This window comes from Neovison vison, chromosome 13 (genome assembly GCF_020171115.1).
Source record: "Neovison vison isolate M4711 chromosome 13, ASM_NN_V1, whole genome shotgun sequence".
In the NCBI taxonomy this organism is placed as follows: Eukaryota; Metazoa; Chordata; class Mammalia; order Carnivora; family Mustelidae; genus Neogale; species Neogale vison.
In genome coordinates this window covers 10,679,043-10,698,597 of record NC_058103.1, presented here as the reverse complement: position 1 = coordinate 10,698,597, position 19,555 = coordinate 10,679,043, and the positions used below count along the sequence as shown (strand labels likewise).

The window sequence follows — 19,555 nt, the reverse complement described above, 5'->3', positions numbered from 1 at the left end:
AATTGGGTGCCTGGTAACCTACTGATTCATGAGTTGGAAGTGGGTAAAACATTATTTAGAAGCTACACAAGGGCAGGCAGTTTACTTAATGTTATTGGGCACGTGTTCCCTAAGCACCTGTCCTCTGATCTTGAACAAACTGTATTTAAATGTGGCCTTGTTTAGGAATTAATGAGAGCCATCTGATCTTTCAGAAGACCTCAATTTGCAGTTTTGGTCAAAAGCCCATCAGCCTTTACAAATGAAGACCTGTCTTTCTGGGTTGGGCTAACTCCTTTGCCAGTTAAAAGCTTTCTGTGTCTTTAAAAGGGGGCGGCACCCTGTCAAATGAACCCTAAAGCATAGGCTGAAGGCACGTGAAGTCCCACCCACTTTCTGTGACGTCCTGTGTCCCGGCTTCTGATTGCCCACTTCAGACGTCAATCGCGGGGCGTGTGTCTTGCTGGGACACAGTGGAGGTCTACCCTGTGGTTTGCGGAGCGGTCGGGTGTATTCTCCGCTCGCCCCCACGCCCTCGAGGCCCCCGCCGCCCGACCCAACGGCGGAGCCAGCCCGTGGCTTCCGTGGCGCCCTCCCGCACCGGATCGCTCCTTGCTGGGGCGGGACCTGGCCCGACGGCTTCGGTCACTATGGTCAGTGTCGTGGGGGGAAGCGGTGGAGGAGGAGCTGGAAGGGGGGCGCGGTGGGCGGGCTCGCCGCTGGGGCGCATGTGCGCTCGCGGGACAGGGGACAGCGTCAGGCTCAGTCCCCAGCGCGGCTCCCGCGGCGTTCGGACCTCTCAGAGGTGTGAATCGGGACGGATGCTGGGGGGCCCCGTCCTTCCTGGGAAGGCCCTGTGAGGCCCCGCCGACCCCCGTGGAAGCCCAGCGAAGGGGACCCAGCCTGGCCTCTAGGACCCCCGTCCCTGGAGCTCTCGTCCCCGATGTGTCCGAGGGTGCCACCCCGACGGCGCAAGGTAGGCGCCCTCGACGGGAACGGGAACTGGGAGGCTCCAAGACTAAGGATCGTCCTCTTTGTTAAGTTGCCCTGCAGTGGGCAGCTCAGGAAGCCACCCACTCAGGGCCTTGGCCATCGGAGACCTCCCCTCTCCCCCAGCCCCACAAGTGACTTAGGAGGTGCAGGAGCTGCGGTCGCGGGACATGCTCTCCATCCCGCACATCAGCAGAGGGTGTGTGCATTAGGACGCCCATGGAGAGGCCGCCTCAAGTTGTGAGGCACATGAATTAGGGGTCTAGGCAAAGCCAAAGCGAAGACTAGAAGAACCCTGATTCAGAGTCCTGTTGGAGCAGAAATGTCCCCACAGACAACCTGAGCCAGGCCAAACCTGGAACTTGGGTAGGTGGGGAAACTGAGGCCCACATAAAGAAGGGACTGGGACTGATTGTGGTGGGTTTGGGACTTGAACTCAAGCCTCTGGACTCCCAGTCCAGTGCTCCTTCAATCCACCTTCAAGGGCATGGGGGGAGGGGTCAGGCAGTCTGCAGGAGATTAGGTGTAAGGATGGCCTAAAATCCCTTAATCCTGAGCCCCCTGCTTCAGGGAACCTGTAGAGTGTGAGGGCTGGGGGCCCTTATGGTGGCCTGGGGTTGCACAGCTCTGAGTTCAGATGCTTCCTCCAGCCCTTGGAAAGACAAGAGGCTTTGGTTGGTCTTCCCCCCACCCCGCCCAGCTCCCCCTCACCCAGTACTATTTTGTGCGTCTGTACAGTGGGCGCTGTGAGAACAGCGAGGTGACCCACTGGGGTGCTTGGCCCAGGTAACTAGCTGCAGCTGTTCCTCTGACAACAGAGTCCTGGAAGTCGGTGGGCACAGGTGTCTGGTTCTTCTTGGCCTCCTCCCTCCCGCATCTGCACAGGGAGATGGTCACCCCTTCAGGATGCTGCCGATGGGGAGGGGGCAAGAACCGTAACATACTACGGACAAGTACGAGGTGGCTGACTTGGGTCATCTCTCTGGCAGTGTGGCAAACACAGCGCTGGAGGCTCAGGCATTTGTTCGCCCGTCCACTCAGTCCGCATTTCTAGAGCATGACCGTGTGCCAAGTAGTGGGGATCTGGTCTTGACAGGCATACAAAATCCCTGCCCTCGTGTTGTTGACATTCAAGTGGAGGGACAGACAGACTGCAAGGAAATGAGCGAACCTATCTGGTAGCCGGTGCACTGAAGAAATAAAGCAAATCAAGGTGGTGGGGGAGAGGTGACATAACACAGGGCGCTCAGGGAGGACCTCTCTGAGGAGGTGATGCCACCTGAGTCTTAAGAAGAGGAGCATCTGGGCAGCAGGAATAGCATGTGCGAAGGCCCTGAGGTAGAAATGGGCACGTCTTGTTGGAGGAACACAAAGAGGGTGTAAGGCTGGATCCCTGGGAGCATGAGGGAAGCAAGGCTGGCGTTGTAGGACTTGGGAGGTTGTCATCAAAAGGCTGAGTCCTTTCCTACATGAGGGAGCCCCAGGAGGAAATTGAGGACAGTTGTGCCCTCCTCTGGCTTGCATGTCAGCAGCCTGGAGGATGGTGGGGAAGGGGGGCAGGAGCAGAAGCCGGTGCTGTTGCAGCCTTCCTGAAGCAGATGGTGGCAACTCTGGCCTGACCCAGGAGCAGAGCCGATGGGGAAAAGAGGAGAGCAAGAGGGGTGCCGGGGTCCGCATAAGCTCTGGCTGGATGGAGGGGGCCTTTGGCGGGAGCTGAGACCCCTGGAGGGGAGGCAGGTGTGGAGCGAGAGAGAAGTTGGGGCACAGTAGCTCAGGGATGCTGGTCAGACATCCTGGTGGCTCCTGGCTGTTTGAAGCCAGAGCGTCAGGGGGAGGTCAGGGCCAGAGACGAAAATCGGAGGCTCCTTTAGGAGATGGTGAGTCCAGGCGTCAAATGGGAAAGTGGCTGGGGTCTGAGCTCAGGGTCTCTGCAAGGCTAGCCAATAATTGTGACCCAAGAGGGGTGGGCACCCAGATGCAGGGTCTTCCCTGTTTCCTTAGCTGGACACCACAGAAGGGGCATGTGAGGGGGCAGGCTGAGGAACAGCCCCCCAAGGATTTCCACACCTGATCCCCAGAACCTGTGAATAAGGTCTCTCACGTGGCAACAAGGGCCTCACAGGTGTGGTGAAGCTACGGGTACTGAGCTGGGAGAGGGCCCAGGATCACCCAGGTGGGGCCTGGGATGTCATCACAAAGGTCCTTATAAAAGGGCTGGGGGCAGAGGCAGGAGGGTTCACGCGAGGATTCACGTGAGGAGCGGTGGAAGGAGGGGGATCATGAACCAAGGAACGCAGGTAGCTTCTAGAAAGTGAAAAAGGTAAGGAAATGGGTTTTCCCCCAGAGCCCCCAGAAATGCAGGCTAACAAATCCGTGTGGTTATTAAGTCACAGAATTTGCTCTCTTGCCATAGCAACAACAGGAAGCCAGTTCTGGACACTAGGTCTTCCCTAGATCTTTTGCCTGCAAACATCGTGATCACTCATCAGTACAGAATGGATTATTCTATACCTTCGTGTATCTTCCATCCTGTCCTAATGCGGACCATTCAAAGGGAGTTTCCTTGTAGCTCCAGCGGCAGCCCACTGGGGAGACCCCAGTCCCGGGCAAGCAAGACCAGGGCTGTGGCCCCGGGGAGACTTGGGAAGTGACAAAGAGCTTCTGAGAGGAGAGGGGCGGTTGGCCTGGTTCTGAGCCCTGTCCCGGTGACCCCTGGAAGCTCTGGCCTCTACTGGGAAAGAGCCAGTAGCCTGAGGTCAGGCCACGCGGTGAGTCGTGGCTTCTGGGGTACTGGGCCTGGTTAATGAGGCTGACGCAGCCTGCGGTCAGCCATGCCCCTGGAGCGGCCTCGGAGGAAAGTCAGGCTGGCCGAGGGCTGGCACTGCCCACTGGGGCCCACCAGCACCCCGGAGCCTGGGCTCGGGGCTGTGCACAGATGCAGTAAAGGGTCGTTGAGAGGGCCTCTGTAGGCAGAAGTGTGAGTCCTGACCATTGAGGAGGTGGCAGGAAATGACAAGTGGGCACACAAGAGGGTCAAGTGGGTTCTGTTCCTGGAGGATAAGAAGGTGCAGGAAGGTACCCAGGTCTGTCGAATAATTTTTTTTTTTTTTTTAAGTACACCCCAAGCCCAGCATGGAGCCCGATGCAGGGCTTGGACTTTCGACTCTGAGATCAAGACCTGAGCGCAGATCAGGAGTCACATGCTTTATCAGCTGAGCCCCCCAAGTGCCCCTTGTTGAATACTTTTGATGGGCTGGGTGAGCAGGGTCTGAGTCCCTACCAAAGACTGCCTCACTCTGTGACCTCAGGCAGATGGCTTGACCTCTCTGTGCCTCCATGTCCATTTGTAAAACATATTTCAAGGCTTAAAGGAGATAATCCACAGCACCTGCCACAGTGAGTGCCCAGCCACGGTGGTTTCATTTCATTCAGCAAGTGATCACTGAGTACCTGCTGGGCACCAGCTGCTGGAATGTTCCAAGGTCTTGGGGTACAACCTTGAACAAAAGGGACCAAGGACCCTGATCTTTTGGAGTTTTATTGTCCTACTGTTTTGCTTCTCACAAAAGCCCAGGGAGACTGAATTCAGACCTTGAGCTGTACCTATTCCAAGAGGAGCCTACTGAGAACTCATGGGGGGGCCAGGGGTCTTGCTTGGGGTCACATGTCATCTCATGAGACAGGCCTTCAGGGCCAGCTGGACTGAACTACCAGAGCCTACTCCTTTTGGCTCTGTCCCTCCCTGTCCTGCAGCCTGTCAGCCTATCCCATCATCTCCCAAGGATACCTGGAGATCCTTGAACAGCTGGGCACATGGGGCTCCCTCGGGCAGGAAGGCAGAGCTGTGGGACCAGAACTCCCCCATCATCCTGGCGGGGGCCGCTCCCTGTCCCCACTTGGAGGCCTCTTCACCAGAAGCTTTCAGGGTTTTGAACCAAAGTGGTTGGATGCGCAGATTGGGCTACAGATGCAGGGCTGGAGGAGCCTGGCTTTTTGCTGGTCTGAGGCTGCTGGAGCAGTGCTTGGGGTTACATGGCAAGGTTTTCGTTCTGCAGGGGCTTTGGAGAGAAAACCAGAGGAAAATGGGGAACCTGACTCTCCCCGTGCTTGGAGGGGGTGTGGGCTCGGGCTGGGATCCACTTTGCCACAGTATGTGCTTGGATTTCTACCCGGGGTTTTAAGGCTGCAGGAGGAAACCAGGCCAGGGAGACCGAGGCCAGGCTCCCAGTGAGGACTCAAACCTGGTCTGAATGCCGAGCCCACTTGTGAGTGCATGGGGCTGGGTCCTAGGATTGCCAGGGAAGAGCCAGTGATGGCAGAGATGTCCTTTTCTCACTCTGAAATGCAGGCCTCGACTTAACCTGCTAAGTGCGGTTTCCAAGCGACTTGCCCTCTGCCTGACTTAAGTAGCATGTATTTGCACACCAGCAATTAAAGGCTAAGATCCTTTCAGGTGTCCTGATTAGGTCTGACAGGACATTGCCAGGCCTGTCCTTTCAACATAACATCCTGGAAATTTTCAGCCACGATTAGACTATAATAAAATAATACCAATTAAGAGTCAGCCAATGTCAAACCCAGAGAGCATCGTGCCAGATATATGGGCCAGTACTTTAAGGCTATGCCCAAGTTCTCCGTGGCATTTGAGACTTGTTTTTCCCCAGAGCTGTGATGAGGGCAGTGCTGCTGAGGAGGTGGTGGTGGCGGGTCGGTGGGGCAGGGGTCGTGGGCAGGGACCTCAGACTTGGGCCATTCTGGAAAACCCCCGCTCCACGCTGACCCGATAAATCCACCTACGGCCACAGGGGGGCGCTAGAGCGAACCCAAGGCTCCATCATCTGTGGTGGAGGAAACGGACCAGTGAACCGTTTGCAGGAGGGGCAGATCTTAAAATAGTATTGTGTTTTTGTGTGTGGTGTAAGGAAATGGTCCAGTTTCATTCTTCTGGATGGAGCTGTACAATTTTCCCAACACCATTTGTTGAAGACACTGTCTTTTTTCCATTGGAAATTCTTTCCTGCTTTGTCGAAGATTAGTTGACCATAGAGTTGAGGGTCCATTTCTGGGCTCTCTATTCTGTTCCACTGATCTTTTCGTCTGTTTTTGTGCCAATACCATGCTGTCTTGATGATGACAGCTTTGTATGGAGCTTGAAGTCTGGAATTGTGAGGCTGCCAACTTTGGTTTTCTTTTTCAACATTCCTCTGGCTATTCGAGGTCTTATGGAGGGTCTTTGCTAAGAGAACTAAGTCAGTCCAAGAAAGACAATTATATGATCTCCCTGATATGAGGAATTTGAGAGGCGGGCAGGGAGGGACGGGGGTCATGGGGGAAAGGGCAGGAAAAAAATGAAATAAGATGGGACCAGGGAGGGAGACAAACCATAGAGACTCTTAATTTCAGGAAACAAACTGAGGGTTCCTGGAGAGGAAGGGGGCTGGGAGGGATGGGGTGGCTGGGTGATGGACATTGGGGAGGGTATGTGCTATGGTTGAGTGCTGTGAATTGTGTAAGACTTAAGATTCACAGACCTGTATCCCTGAAGCAAATAATACATTATATGTAAAAAAAAAAAAAATTGGGTGAAGCAAAATAAAAAGGCCACAGTATCTGTAGAATAATCTGTGTGCACATATAAGACATGTGCATACATAAAACAACTCTGTAGTTTTAAGACCAATGGATTCCACTTACGTGAGGTCCCTGGGCTAGGCAGATTCAGAGACGGTCAGATGGCGGCAGCGGGGATGGGGAGTTCATGTTTAATGGGCGGAGTGTCAGGTGGGGAGGATGAAAAAGTTCCGGGGATGGAAGGGGGTGACAGTTGCACAACCATGGGTGTACAGAATGCCACAGAACTGCACACTAATAAGTGGTTATGGGGGGATATTTTATATATACTTTCCCTCAGTCGATTCCCTCAGTATTGAAGGAATCAATAATTTTGAGGGAAATTAGTATACTGTATACAGTATACTGAGTATACTCAGTGCACTAATATTTGATATTGAGGTAAATTCAAATATTCCCTCAATACCTCAGTATTTGATACTTTCCCTCAATCAATTATATCAATAATATTGAGAAGTGAAGTACCTCAATAAAAAGGTACTTACTGAGGGGTGCCTGGGTGGCTCAGTGGGTTAAAGCCTCTGCCTTCAGCTCCGGTCATGATATCAGGGTCCTGGGATCGAGCCCCGCATCGGGCTCTCTGCTCCCTTCCTCTCTCTCTGCCTGCCTCTCTGCCTACTTGTCCTCTCTGTCAAACAAATAAATTTAAAAAAAAAGTGGGGGGAGGATTTCCTTTAAAAAAAAAAAAAAAGGTACTTATTGAAACGTGCCACAGAAACTACCTATGAGGGGGGCATGGGAACAGGGACGAAGGGGAAGCCAGTGTTGACAGTCAAACCCCGAGTGTGATGGGCTCCATCCTCAGCGGCCAAGAGGTGCCCCAAACTGCTATTTAATATTTTTCTTTTAAATTCAATAGCCTAAGGAAATTTGCCCCACAGGCCAAGTTTATATTATGGCCAGTGGGAAAACCTGGATCAGTTTTCCTGGTCCAGGGTGCGTGTCCCTTTCCCTGATCCAGTGCTATATTCTCATTTTGACTGTTGATGGCGCTTTGCTACCATCTTCATTATTTATCTTTACATTGTTACTCCGTTCCACGCCTCCGTCACTGTCCGCTCAGAAATGACTGAATACAGCCAACTACACTTTCCCCCACCTGTTAGGTCTGCTGGGGTTTTGCTTGGAGCAGGCCAGGCAGAAGCAGCACTAAATACCGGTGGTACTGCTTTTAATCCACATTATAAAGACCCGAGCCAACGTTTTAAGTCGCGGTCTATAGAAACAAGCCTTTTGTTAGTGAGGTGGGTAATGGGAGTCTGGAATGAAGCGAGAGTGTGAGGGAGAGGGTGCTGTAGGGCCGGCACGCCGGCTGTGTTGTCACCTACCTGAGGGTCACCTTATTTTCTCTCAAAGCAGCAGAAGTGGATTTTTTAAATTCTGAAACTTACAGGGTCCTTTTTTAGCACAGAGTGGTAGGAGTGCAAAACGAACCGCACAGCAACACTTGTTATGCCAATAATGGAGCTCTTCCATGATTTAGAATAGATCAAAACATGTTCACATCTCATAAAAATGCCAACCAAGTCAATAAAACAGGCTTTTTTGTTTTGTTTTGAAGTAAGCTCTGTGCCCAGTGGGGGGGCTTGAACTCCTGACCCTGAGATCAAGAGTCTCAGCTCTACTAAGCCAGCTGGGTGTCCCCCAAAGCTGACTTGTTTTACATTTTAAAAGTACTGCAAATGAAAATGGAACCCTTTGGGGCACCTGGATGGCTCAGTCAGTAAAGCTGTGACTCTTGATCTCTGGGTCGTGAGTTCAAGTCTCATGTTGGGTGTAGAGCTTAAAGGAAATGGAACACTTTTAGGCTCCCTGCTCACTGGCCAAAAGACATTAGCAGAGTGGAAAGGATTTAAAGGTATGTTGGAAGCTGCCTTTCTCCTTGGCATGATTATTATAAAAATTGAAGGAAACTGAAAAGAAAACACTTTTCCTCCAGATGTCCCGTCTTTTAACATGTCCAGACATCACCTATAAATCATCTTTTGTTCCCTCTGTGACAAGTGTCTTCAGACTGGGGACACTGCTGTGGGCACTGAGCTGGGTAGAGAGCTAGGCTGTCTGCCTGGCTGGGACCACAGGGGTGGGAGGTTAGGACCTGGCCTGATGATGCAGAGGCCCTAGTCTGCCCTGTACACAGTGTTCCTGTAAAGTCTAGCAGCTTTGTTCCCTCAAGAGCTAGACTCTGAGCTCTGTTTGCCTAGCAGTTTGGCTTCTAGAATTCCCATGGGTTTCAGAGCCAGAACTGGATTAAATCACTTCCTGGCCCAAGGAACCTGACCTTGTCAGTAGAGTGGGTATAATTGCTAGTGGGGAATAAATGAGATAATGGGGATATGTATGTCTCTGTCCCAGAGCTTGGCACATCATAGATGTACAATCATGGCGTCTGTTATTCTCTACATCTTGGACTTAGGATAGCAGCAGATCATCCAACCATTTCCCACATACTAGCTTTCAGTGTCATGGTCACAGGATGGCCGCTGTAATATAGACACTGCATCTGCATTGAAGGCAGGGAGGAAGAGGAAGGAATAGGACATGCTTTGTCTCTGTTCCTTTTATCCAAAACTGAAAGCCTTCCCTCAGCTCTCCAGAATACTTGTCATGATCTGGTTGGCCAACTCTGGTCACTCGTACAGTATTGTGTAACTGTCCCCTTGAACACTGGGCACTGGGGCCACTTCTCTTAAAGTAAAAGACCTGGGTCATTGGCTTTAATACCGATTCCTCGTACATTATTTTCATGCTGGAATTAGAGCACGTCTAGGGATGGAGTGGAGGCAGGGGTGCATCTGCCACTTTTCTGGGCAGAGTCTGGGCAGAAACAGCTTGAGGCTGCGAGGAGGCTGCTGGGAATTGACTGTTAGAACAGAGATGTCTCCTGCACTTTCCCTGGCTCCGAGGGCGGCTCCAAAGCCGCCTCCTGCCATTACCTGCTCCCTGCGGATTTCTTCTCAGCCCTCCAGAGCCCTGCCTCTGGGCCAGGAAGCTGATCTCTGGTTTGGAACTGACCAGACTCCAACTGGGCTGCAGTATGGACTTGCGCCATACTTACTTCCAGCTTATCCCACAGTGCTTAGTGCAGGCTGGATGTTCAGGAATTGGTGGCAAATGAAAGAATGAATGAGTGAGACAGGAAGGACAGGTGACAAGGAGAGAGCTCATACTCCAGCATGAAGGCTCACTAGGTCAAGGGATTATACTTGAAAATGAATCCATTCGGATGATCCCGTACACGATGGAGCCGACCGTGACTCCCTGTCCAGGGAACGGACATCCAAGATAACTGGTAACGTGCCTTTTATGGCAAGGTCCCATTCCCTATGTTATGGAATTACGTGGTGGAAGCCTATCCGTGACTTTGAAATGGTCACAGCTTTGCTTCTTTTTCAGAGTGAAACATCTTTCAACCTAATATCAGAAAAATGTGACATTCTATCAATTCTTCGGGATCATCCTGAAAACAGGATTTACCAGAGGAAAATCCAGGTGAGGCAGAGGTTTTCAAGGGAGAGGATCTTAGAGCTAATGTGCTGTAGCTAGGATTGGAGTCCAAGGTGCCACTTTGAAAGCAGAATGTCCTAGCCTTGGGGCCAGGCTCCAGGGCAAATTCAAGGGCTCCCAGAATATTTTGATGTTGGGCATTTTAGTTGCAATATATAGAGCAATTTTTAAATTTTTTTAAAAGCTAGGTACTATCCTAAGTGCTTTATTTACTGAGACATTATGTTGCAAAGCCAGTACTTGTACTATCCACATTTTACAGCTGAGGGAAGGGAGGCACAGATATTAAAGGGCAGGCCCACAGTCCTCCAGCTCGTCAGTGGAGAAGGTGGGATGCAGACAAGGAAGCCAGATCTCTTAAGCTGCGTCCATAACCACAGTGATAGGGCATCTCAGCAGCGAAGGGCCACTCCGTTGGCCTTTGCAGAAGGGGTTTGCCAGAAGCGTGCAGGGGCACAGCTCACAAAACCAGGGCAGGAGCAGCAGCCTAGGCTCTGTCCACCTCGGGGGCAGCATGCCTCTGCTTCTCTCTGCTCACTGGGAAGACTGTCTCCTGCAGCTGCAGGGACTTGTGTACCCTGAAGCCCTCTCGGGAGAGGAGACGCGGTTCTCACGGAGCATAACCTTCCCTGTGGGGCTGAGAGGGGGCCCCATCAACCCCAAGCCTTCTCACTGCTGTGGTGGGAGCAGGGACTCCCCAACACCTTGAAGACCGTGCTTTGCTATCAAAACCCTGCCTATAGCTCCAGGAGGCACCCAAGGAGACTCCAGGACATTTCAGAGGGAAATTGGCAGCTCAGAGCAGAGCTGGGGGTGGGTGGCCTGGGGAGGGCCACGCCTTTTGAGACATGTCTGAAGTTCTGGCCAGACTGCTTCGTTATGTCTGAGGAGGCCTCTTCTACAAACTCTACAGACTCCTGGCTCACTGCTCAGCTACACCCCACCCCACCCGCAAGGGCTTTGCTTAGCTGTGCCTCCCCTGTGCCATGCATACCACTTCTGCTCCCCTCAGTGCTACTCCTCCAGGAAGCCTTCCTAGACTTCTGATGCCACTGCTCCGAGGCACCCCCGTGTTTCCCCTGTCCTGTCATAGTTGTGCATTGGTCCATCTTCCCCAGACTGTAGGCTGCCTGAGGGTGGGCCATGACCCGTTCATCCCTCGGTGCCTGCCACAAGGACCGGCTCAGCGTGGTTTTCCGTGCGATGGAGGGTAGCTGGGAGACTGTGAAGGCTCTCAGAGGAGGCAGCAGCTGCTACCTGGGGGAGGTAGGGGCCCTGGCCCCCCCACAGGACACGACACGACGGGTGATGGTGGTGCAGACGTCCACATTTCCTTCTCTGCCCCACAGGAACTCAGCAAAAGGTTCACCGGGATCCGCAAGACCAAGGGGGATGGGAACTGCTTCTACCGGGCCTTGGGCTATTCCTACCTGGAGTCCCTGCTGGGGAAGAGCAGGGAGGTCCTCAAGTGAGTGGATGTAAGGGACTGCTGGGCAGGCCTGGGTGCCCTGGGTCTCCCTGATGGGGTTTCCTAGGCACAGGCCTGCCAAACCTGGAGAGTGAGCTGCCGTGGGGGTGGGGTGGGGGCAGCCATGTGGTCTGGGATGGAACCGTGACTTAGGTTCGCCTAGGTGGGTTGCATTGGTTGCCTCTGAAGACTCTCCAAGAGGAAAACAACGCTTTGCCTATTCTGAGTAATTTCAGCTGCCCCTGTTCTTAAAGGTGTGTAACCGGGTATCTACCTAGTCAGGCCTTGGGTCCTGACCCGATGCTGAGGAAGGTCTCTGTCCAGCGGCTGCTCCCAAGAGCGACCCTTTAGACCTTTGTGTCGAGGCTCAAGTCAGGGCCCCTATTGCGTCAGCATTTGCGCAAACTGCTTGGACCTTTTAAATGTGGTACCAATTCGGTCCGTCTAGAGCAGGCTTCTGTTTCTCCCCAAATCCCGGGAGATGTTGCCGGTCTCAGAACACAGCAAGGAGCTAAAAGACCTACTTCTTGATCTTGGAGCTCACTGCCCTGAGAGGATCGGATGAAGCCCTCCCCACTCCGCCCCCCCACACGAACAGAGTGGCTGTAGGTCAGAGTACTCAGGCTTGATCCGTGGACCCTGGTGTCAGAGCGGCTTTGTGAGGGCCGCTTTCTCAACAGCAGCACTCCTCTAGTATTTGGGGCTTGATCATTCTAGTTGTGGGTCGGTCCTGGGCGGTATAGGGTGGTTAGTAGTATCCCTCACATCCACCTGCTAGATGCCCCTAGAGCACCTTCTGCCCCAAGCCACGACCATCAAAAATGTCTCCAGATTCCATCAGAAACCTCTTTGGTTGAGGAAAGTCAACCCTGATTGAGAACGGCTAGGTTAAGATAATCCTCTCCTGGTCAAAATAGATTCCCTCAAAAGGGATAGAAATTAGGCCACCGGTTCTTTATTTGGAATGTCCTTCTTGAACAGACAGAGTCCCTTTTGATGGAGTCCCCTATCTCAAGTCACTTTCCTCCTCCATTCCCCCCCCAGCTCTGCAAGGTCAAGACCGCGCAGTCCAGTGCAGGGCTTTTCCCCTCCTGTGTCTCCCAGAGCTGTGCCATGCTGAGGTCCGGGGCTGTGAGGCCAGACCTCACTCTACCTGACTTGCTGTGTGACTTGGGGCAAGTAACCGCAGCTCTCTAAGCCTGTTTCCACATTTGTGGAACGTGGGTAATTCTGCGTACTCCGTTTGGAGGACTCAGCGAGGTGATGTTCTCGAAGCCCAGCCCTGATGCTGGGCTTCACCCTTGCACTCCTCCCGGGGCACCCGCCCACCCTGCAGCCATCCCCCCGCAGGACACCACACACAGACCCCCCATAGGCCCTGGGGATGCAGCAGAGAACGAGAGAGAAACTTCCTGCCTCTGGAGCAGGCATGCTAGCAGGAGAAAACAGACCACATGGGATGTCAGACGGCAAGACGTGTTGTAGGAAAAAACCAGATGGGGAAGGTGGCCAAGTTGTTAGGATGGAGGCGGGGGGTGGGGGTGTTGCAGTTTTAAGTAGGGGTTGGAGGTAAGTGGGGAGTGCCTCATGGGCCTCTATAAAGACCCTGAATTTCAGCCTGCAAGAGATGGATCCTCTAAGGGTCTGAACAGAGCATCACCTGGCCCGCTGGCCACTATCCACAGGACAGACTGGGAGGGCACAGCAGGGGATGTGCTCCGAGAAGGGAGAGGATAGTGGCAGCAGGGGCAGGCGGAGGGGATGGGCTGGATTCCAGATTCGGGGAGTCAGCAGGACTTGCTCATGGTTAGGCGGGGTACGCGAGCTGAGAGGAGTCCAGGATGACTGCTAAGTGTGTTGCCCAAGTGTTCTCAGGATGGAAAAGCCACTTGTTGCAGAGGGGGACTGGGAAGATCGGGAGCTCCGTTTTGGTGATGCTGAGTCCAGAATGTCTGCGAGCCCTTCCGCAGGAGTGTCCAGGGTGGCGAGATGTTCAGGGTGGTGGTACCCCATTTTACAGTTGAGTCCACAGAGCCTTGGGAAGGTTACAAGCCTTGCCCGAGGTCACAGTGAAGCTGGCGGTGCTGCAGAGAGCGCCTCGCCCAGTGCCGTCCCTGTTCCCCGCACTCATCTTGCTGGGGGGGGGGGGGGGGGAGTCCTGGCCTGGTCTCGGCCGGCCTGTGTGACACTCATCAGTTCTAGTACAGGGGTCAGCAATCACAGGTGAGCAATCGATGTGGGAATGCAGCTGGGGTTGAGGGGGGGTAAGGGGGGCACCTAAAGCCCAAGGGCAGCTGAACAGCAGGGCTGCCAACTGCCAGCACAGGGGGTCCCCTCCACCCACTCTGGACAGCATTGACCTCCCCCCTCCTGGTTTAGATGTTTACGCTCCACACATGCCACCCCTCTCCTCTCTGCCCCCTCCCAAGACAACTGAGCCTCCCCCTCAGGCCTTTAGTCCCTTGTGAAAACCCCTTCCTGTCCCATTGGGAGGCCAGCCTCCGTTCCCAGGGGACAGACTGCACTACAGCCAGTGGCAGCTGCCCCCCCACCCCACCCCGAGCCTCCTGCTTGGTTCCTCTAGCACGGGCTGTTCCCTTCCCTCCAAGGACCAGTTGCTTGTTCTGTACCTCATGTCTGCAGCTAAACGTGTCCTGGGGCCAGGGGCTGCTAGGGCTCCTCACCATGCCCCCAAGTGCCAGGGCTGGTCTCGGAAGGGGGCGGCACCGTGAGGGGCCTGCCGGGGAGCAGAGAGGGATGAGCCCGCGCTGACAGAGCAAGGGCCACTGGACCAGGTTTAAAGGGTGGCCAGTGCCGACAAAGCTTTCACAGCTGTGGGGCACGGAGGCCTGACTGGTGGCGGTAACCCTTTCTGTGGTATAAATACTCCTTTCGTGACTGGTTTTCAGGCTACCACCGCGGGGTCACTGAGCAGGGAGCAAGGAAGAGATAAACACGGAGATGACCAGAGATGGTGGTCATATGGCAAGAGCTATGGGGACAGGAAGGAGAGACAGATTCAGGAAGCTTTGGAAGCTAGAAGCAACATGTCTGGGAGTGGGTAGTGACAACCTCAATCTCCTAATCTGTGACATGGGTACTGTATATGCTGGGGAGGACAGAGCTCCGTGTGTTACCCAGACTGTGGTGTGGAAGTGCTCTGAAAGGGAGAAGGCAGCTGAGGAGGGGTGTGTCCCTAACGGGGACTGCCTTCTCCCGTTAGGGACACACCCCTCCTCAGGTGTCGGGAGCATCGGGTGAGAGGGGAAGACATTGTCACAGCAGTGTCCATCATCACTTCCCCATAAGCCATCCGTCTTAACCCCTTTAGGTTCAAAGAACGTGTCCTGCAGACCCCAAATGACCTTCTGGCTGCTGGGTTTGAGGAGCACAAGTTCCGAAACTTCTTTAATGCTGTGAGTTAACCTGGGCAGGATGGCTGAGGGTCCAGGTGCTTCTATGCTGGCAGAGCAGAGAGGAATGGGCAGTGGCTGGAGTCCCCCACAGCCCATGGCTCTGCTTTTGTGTCCCTGCTCCTCCCAGCTGGAGGACAGCTGCTTCCTGCGTGTTGGGACAGGGAACCCAGGGCCCTGCCCTCCCATAGGGAGGAAGTACCTCCTTTGGGGCAGTAGCTCTCAGGCCGGAAACAACCCCCTCCCCTTTATCCATTCCCTCTCCACCCTACTCCCGATCCCCTTAGTGAAGGAGGTGGGATTGGAGGATTATAAATCACCACAGTGACGGGAGGAGACCCAACTGCTGTCCCCTAGACAGGACTCTGGGCTAAGGTATACACTGCAGGGCATTTCCAACCCTCTACTTAGCTTTGGTCCCAGACTGACTTTGGTAACTCAATTTGAGGATTTAAAAATGGAAATACACACTGAGGAGAGGGTCCTATGCAGAGAGTCCCGTGGGGGAGGGTAGGTGTTGCCTGTGCCTCCCAGCTGACAGCCCGGCGGGGTCCAGTTTTACAGTGTGGTAGAGCTGGTAGAGAAGGACGGCTCAGTGTCCAGCCTGCTGAAGGTGTTCAACGACCAGAGCGCCTCGGACCAAATCGTGCAGTTTCTGCGCCTGCTCACCTCTGCCTTCATCAAGAACCGCGCAGAATTCTTCCGACACTTCATTGATGAGGAGATGGACATCAAGGATTTCTGTACTCATGTAGGTCCTCGGGGTCTCAAGCTCTGGGGACTCAGCCCACAACCCTGGGACCTGCTGTGTAATCCCCAGCTCCTGCGCTTGTACACACTGGGGAGGACGGGGCAGTCAGTGTGTGGGCCATGGGGAAGTGCCGTGAAAGCCCCTCTCCCCTCAGGAGGCTTGAATGCCATCATCCCTAGCCAGGGGACTTCATGTCGCATCTGCATTTGTAATTGGAAGAACACGATTAGCAAGCCAGAAATAGATCCTACTTAAACTGCCTGAACATGTGGCTCTGGGCAGGTACTTCCCCCATCCAGGCCTCAGATTTCCCACCCGAGAACCGCGGGCCTTGGACTGCCCTGTTGGCAGAATCGGAGAGTAGCAGCCCCCATGTCCCATGTATCTTAAGATGTGTTTTGTTTATGATGGACGGTATTTATCTAAACGGATCTGCCAACATTTAAACCGTGGGCAGCTGTCTGGACTCTGGATTTCTGTTGGGATCCAGCTCCCAGGGCCTTATTCTGCATGGCTGCAATCAGCAGGAGTGGAGTGGCGGCCGCCCGTTAGGTGGGACAGACTTGCCAGCCGCCACCATCTCTGCCTCTCTGTGGCCTCTTCAGCATTCAGACTCACTCACTCGCCTAGCCCTCTGTGAAATCCCTTCATGACCGTTTGTCTGCTGAAATTCTTTGGTTCTGTGCCTTACCAAGCCAAAGCTTAAAAATTCTTGTCTACCTCCATCCCGATTTTTCAAAGTACTGTTCTCTTCTCACATACCACTAGAGTCTGGAATCTAAAAGATCTAGATTCAAGCCTTGCAGTTCTAGTGGGTTTCTGGCTGCTCTTCCTCAGTCTCTTCTAGAAACTAGGCATGGCAGTACCGCCTGATGAGCTGTTGTGAAGATTATCTCCCAGCATAGATGCTTAGACCCAGGGCCATGAACGCCAGGGATGGGCTTCTCATTTGTCCTCTGCCAGGCCCCCTTCCTAATCTGGGTTTGTCTTTTCGTTTTGGCCTTTGCAGGAAGTGGAGCCCATGGCCATGGAGTGTGACCACATCCAGATCACAGCCCTGTCTCAGGCACTGAACATCGCCCTGCAGGTGGAATATGTGGATGAGATGGACACAGCCCTGAACCACCACGTGTTCCCCGAGGCTGCCACCCCTTCCGTTTACCTGCTCTATAAAACATCCCACTACAACATCCTTTATGCAGCCGATAAACGTTGATTACTTTTAGGCCATGTAGTGGAGCCTGTCACCTAACGGGACTGCATTCTCAATGGAACATTCCGACTTTTCAATTTTTTAAACAATTTAAACTATAGTTAGAAAATGTACAGCCTTTTGGGCAAAGTCACTGGGAATGAGGACTACCCATCATGGACTGGTGTAACTTAGTGGTACTGTTAATATTTATTTTCATGGAGGATCAAATGCTTTCTAACTCAGGGCTACAAAGCCAGAACCTCTGGCTCTGCTCCCAGTTCTCTGAGACCCTGAGCAGGTCACCTCCCCTCTCTGGACCCATTTCTTCATCTGGAGAAGGTTCTTGCCAGTACCGACATTCTGTTGTATAAAAAACAGGGCCCTCTGGTTTCCTTTCTGTGCCTCTCTAATGGGGAGGAAAAGCTCAAGGTTAGCTGTCTTCAGTGACTTTCCAGTTCTACAGAGAAGAATCCAGTCCAATCAGCTGTTAGACTGGATTTTGGTGGATGGCTGACTAAAGTGTTGGCCAGTTGGCCAATGTGAGGGCTTCAGCATGGTTCCAAACATTCACCAGGGGAGTGTTTTCTTACCCTAACCTAAGGAGAAAAGGACTTTTATGCCAAAGTTTAAAAAGGGGCCTTCAGCATGAAGCTCAAGTTGTTGTGGCCTCCCCTCCTCTCTACCTCTCAGGGCCAGACCTGCTTGCTTTTGGGCAGGCCCTTCAGGATTCTGCAGCTTAGCCTCACCTAACAGGCTCAAGGAAGGCTGGGGTCTGGGCCCAGGAAGCTGTCTCGCCATCCCCAACAGCCTGGAAGTAGAATCTAGGTAATCCGCCAGGTGAAGACAGCAGTACATGCAGCCACAGACTCCAGCTGGGCAGGGCAGACAAGTTTTGCAAGGTGGTCTGCAGCTTCTTTCCCTTTTCCCCCTTCTGCTTGGTGTTGTGGACTGGCAGGAAGTTAGGTGGGAAAGAACAGACAAGCTGAGGTAACTGGCAAGGAGGAAGATTTGCTTTGAAAACTGCCTAGAAGCCAAGAGCCCAGGTTGGCAGCCTCCTTCGTTTGTCCCCCTAGACAGTCCCCTTAGTAACTAGCCTTGTCACCTTGCTGCCCCCAAGGACCTTGAAGAGCCCAGCTGATCTGGGGTACTGCTAGCAAGCGCTCTTCCTCTGTAGGAGGAAATGGAGACCGTACAAGTGTGGAACTGCCCATGGGGTACTCCCCTAACCCAAGGTGTTTTCTCACAGGTTCTATTCTGCAAGGATTTCTGAGAATCTACACTGCATGTCTGCTGGCAGCCAGACCATACACAATGACTGGGTAGCAGACTGCTGAGGCCTTGTATACAAACAGCAGTTTTGTATCATTCTTCTACCTTTGTGAAAACAGATGTTAGGGTGCTTAATGCCAGGCAGGGACCCAGGTTCCCCTACTGCATTAGCTGGAGCTTAAACCCAAGGGGTCACACTAAGTGATCATGTCACTTTTCCACAGGAATGTAAACCTGACCTTGATCTCTGAATTGGTGATATCCCACCCTGCTCTGGGTAGGAATGCTAGGATCTGCAACAAACACACTGGAAGACTGGGGGAAATGTGTGACTTGTGACTATCAGGATCCCCAGTTTTTAAACCAAAGGGTATGAACACGGCACCAGGCTGAATGCCCGTGGCTGCTCTGAGGGTCTGTGGGACGGTCCGTGCCTCCACCTGGGCTCTCACAGCTGGCATAAGCCGCAGCGGCCACTTCTTGGCATGTTCACAAAAGTAGAGATTTCTCTTTGGCAGACTGGCTGGAGAAATTCCCTCTCAGGCTTCCTATGCTGTGCTTCCAGGTCTAAGCCCACCAGTGCTCCCACGGAACCCTCTTCCAGAAGAGTTCCTATCAGTTTTGAATCAGAATGCCACAGGCAAATTATTCTCAAGTTCTTACAATGTGCTTCCCCCTTTTCCCACAAAACCCCTGGTCCAATCCAAGCCATGGCTCTCTGCCCTCACATCCAACCTCAGATGGTCTGAGGCAAGCACCGATGCTGAAAAGGGAGTGACAGAATTCAGGAACTTGTTCAAATCCAGCCATCTGGGGAGGGAGGTTTGCTTGTCTACAGCAGCCAGTTATGCTGGCATTCAAACCACCTGGACAGGTCTGCACCCACCTCACCAACCTCTCTCTGTCCAGACCAAAAGGGGGCAGGAGAGTTGCTTTGAGAGTCTGTATAACTGCACATTTATTACTTTCTTTCCAAAGGGAACTTTATAAATGAGAACGTTTAGCAACAAAAAGAACAAACTGTCCTTGCTTTTGACTGGGTTCCTATTATAAGCACAGAGGGCTTCTGGAGCCAGACCCGCCTGGGTTTGTATCTCCCCTTTCCACAAGCTCTCGGCCAAGAACGTCATCTCTTGAGCCCTAATTCCCACATCAGTGAAACGGAGACAGTACCTACGCAGTACAGGATCACTGCTTAAAGTGGAACAAGATTATGTGCGAGACCAGACACTCAGTGCTCTACAAGCCGGGAAGCAGAACACTTGCTGCAATGCGGGCAGGTACTTCCTTGGCAGGGAAACTCTGGCTTCCCCAACAGGGAAGTGTCAGGACCCATGAGACAAGTGTAAGAA

General features: G+C 53.1%; 1 protein-coding gene across 2 annotated transcripts; it reads left to right on the top strand.

The window, feature by feature from the left end:
• The first annotated feature begins 458 nt into the window (after positions 1-458).
• On the top strand, positions 459-19,044 carry OTUB2 (OTU deubiquitinase, ubiquitin aldehyde binding 2). Of its 2 annotated transcripts, none has more exons than XM_044231331.1 (6): positions 459-632; positions 9,997-10,092; positions 11,457-11,575; positions 14,907-14,991; positions 15,545-15,739; positions 16,749-19,044. In XM_044231331.1, exons 1-6 carry the CDS (start codon positions 630-632, stop codon positions 16,953-16,955), a joined length of 705 nt encoding a protein of 234 aa, XP_044087266.1. In that variant the 5' UTR covers positions 459-629; the 3' UTR covers positions 16,956-19,044. The 2 variants fall into 2 exon arrangements, with proteins under 2 accessions (XP_044087266.1, XP_044087265.1); XM_044231330.1 differs by lacking the exon at positions 459-632 and adding an exon at positions 733-955.
• Positions 19,045-19,555: the final 511 nt, after the last annotated feature.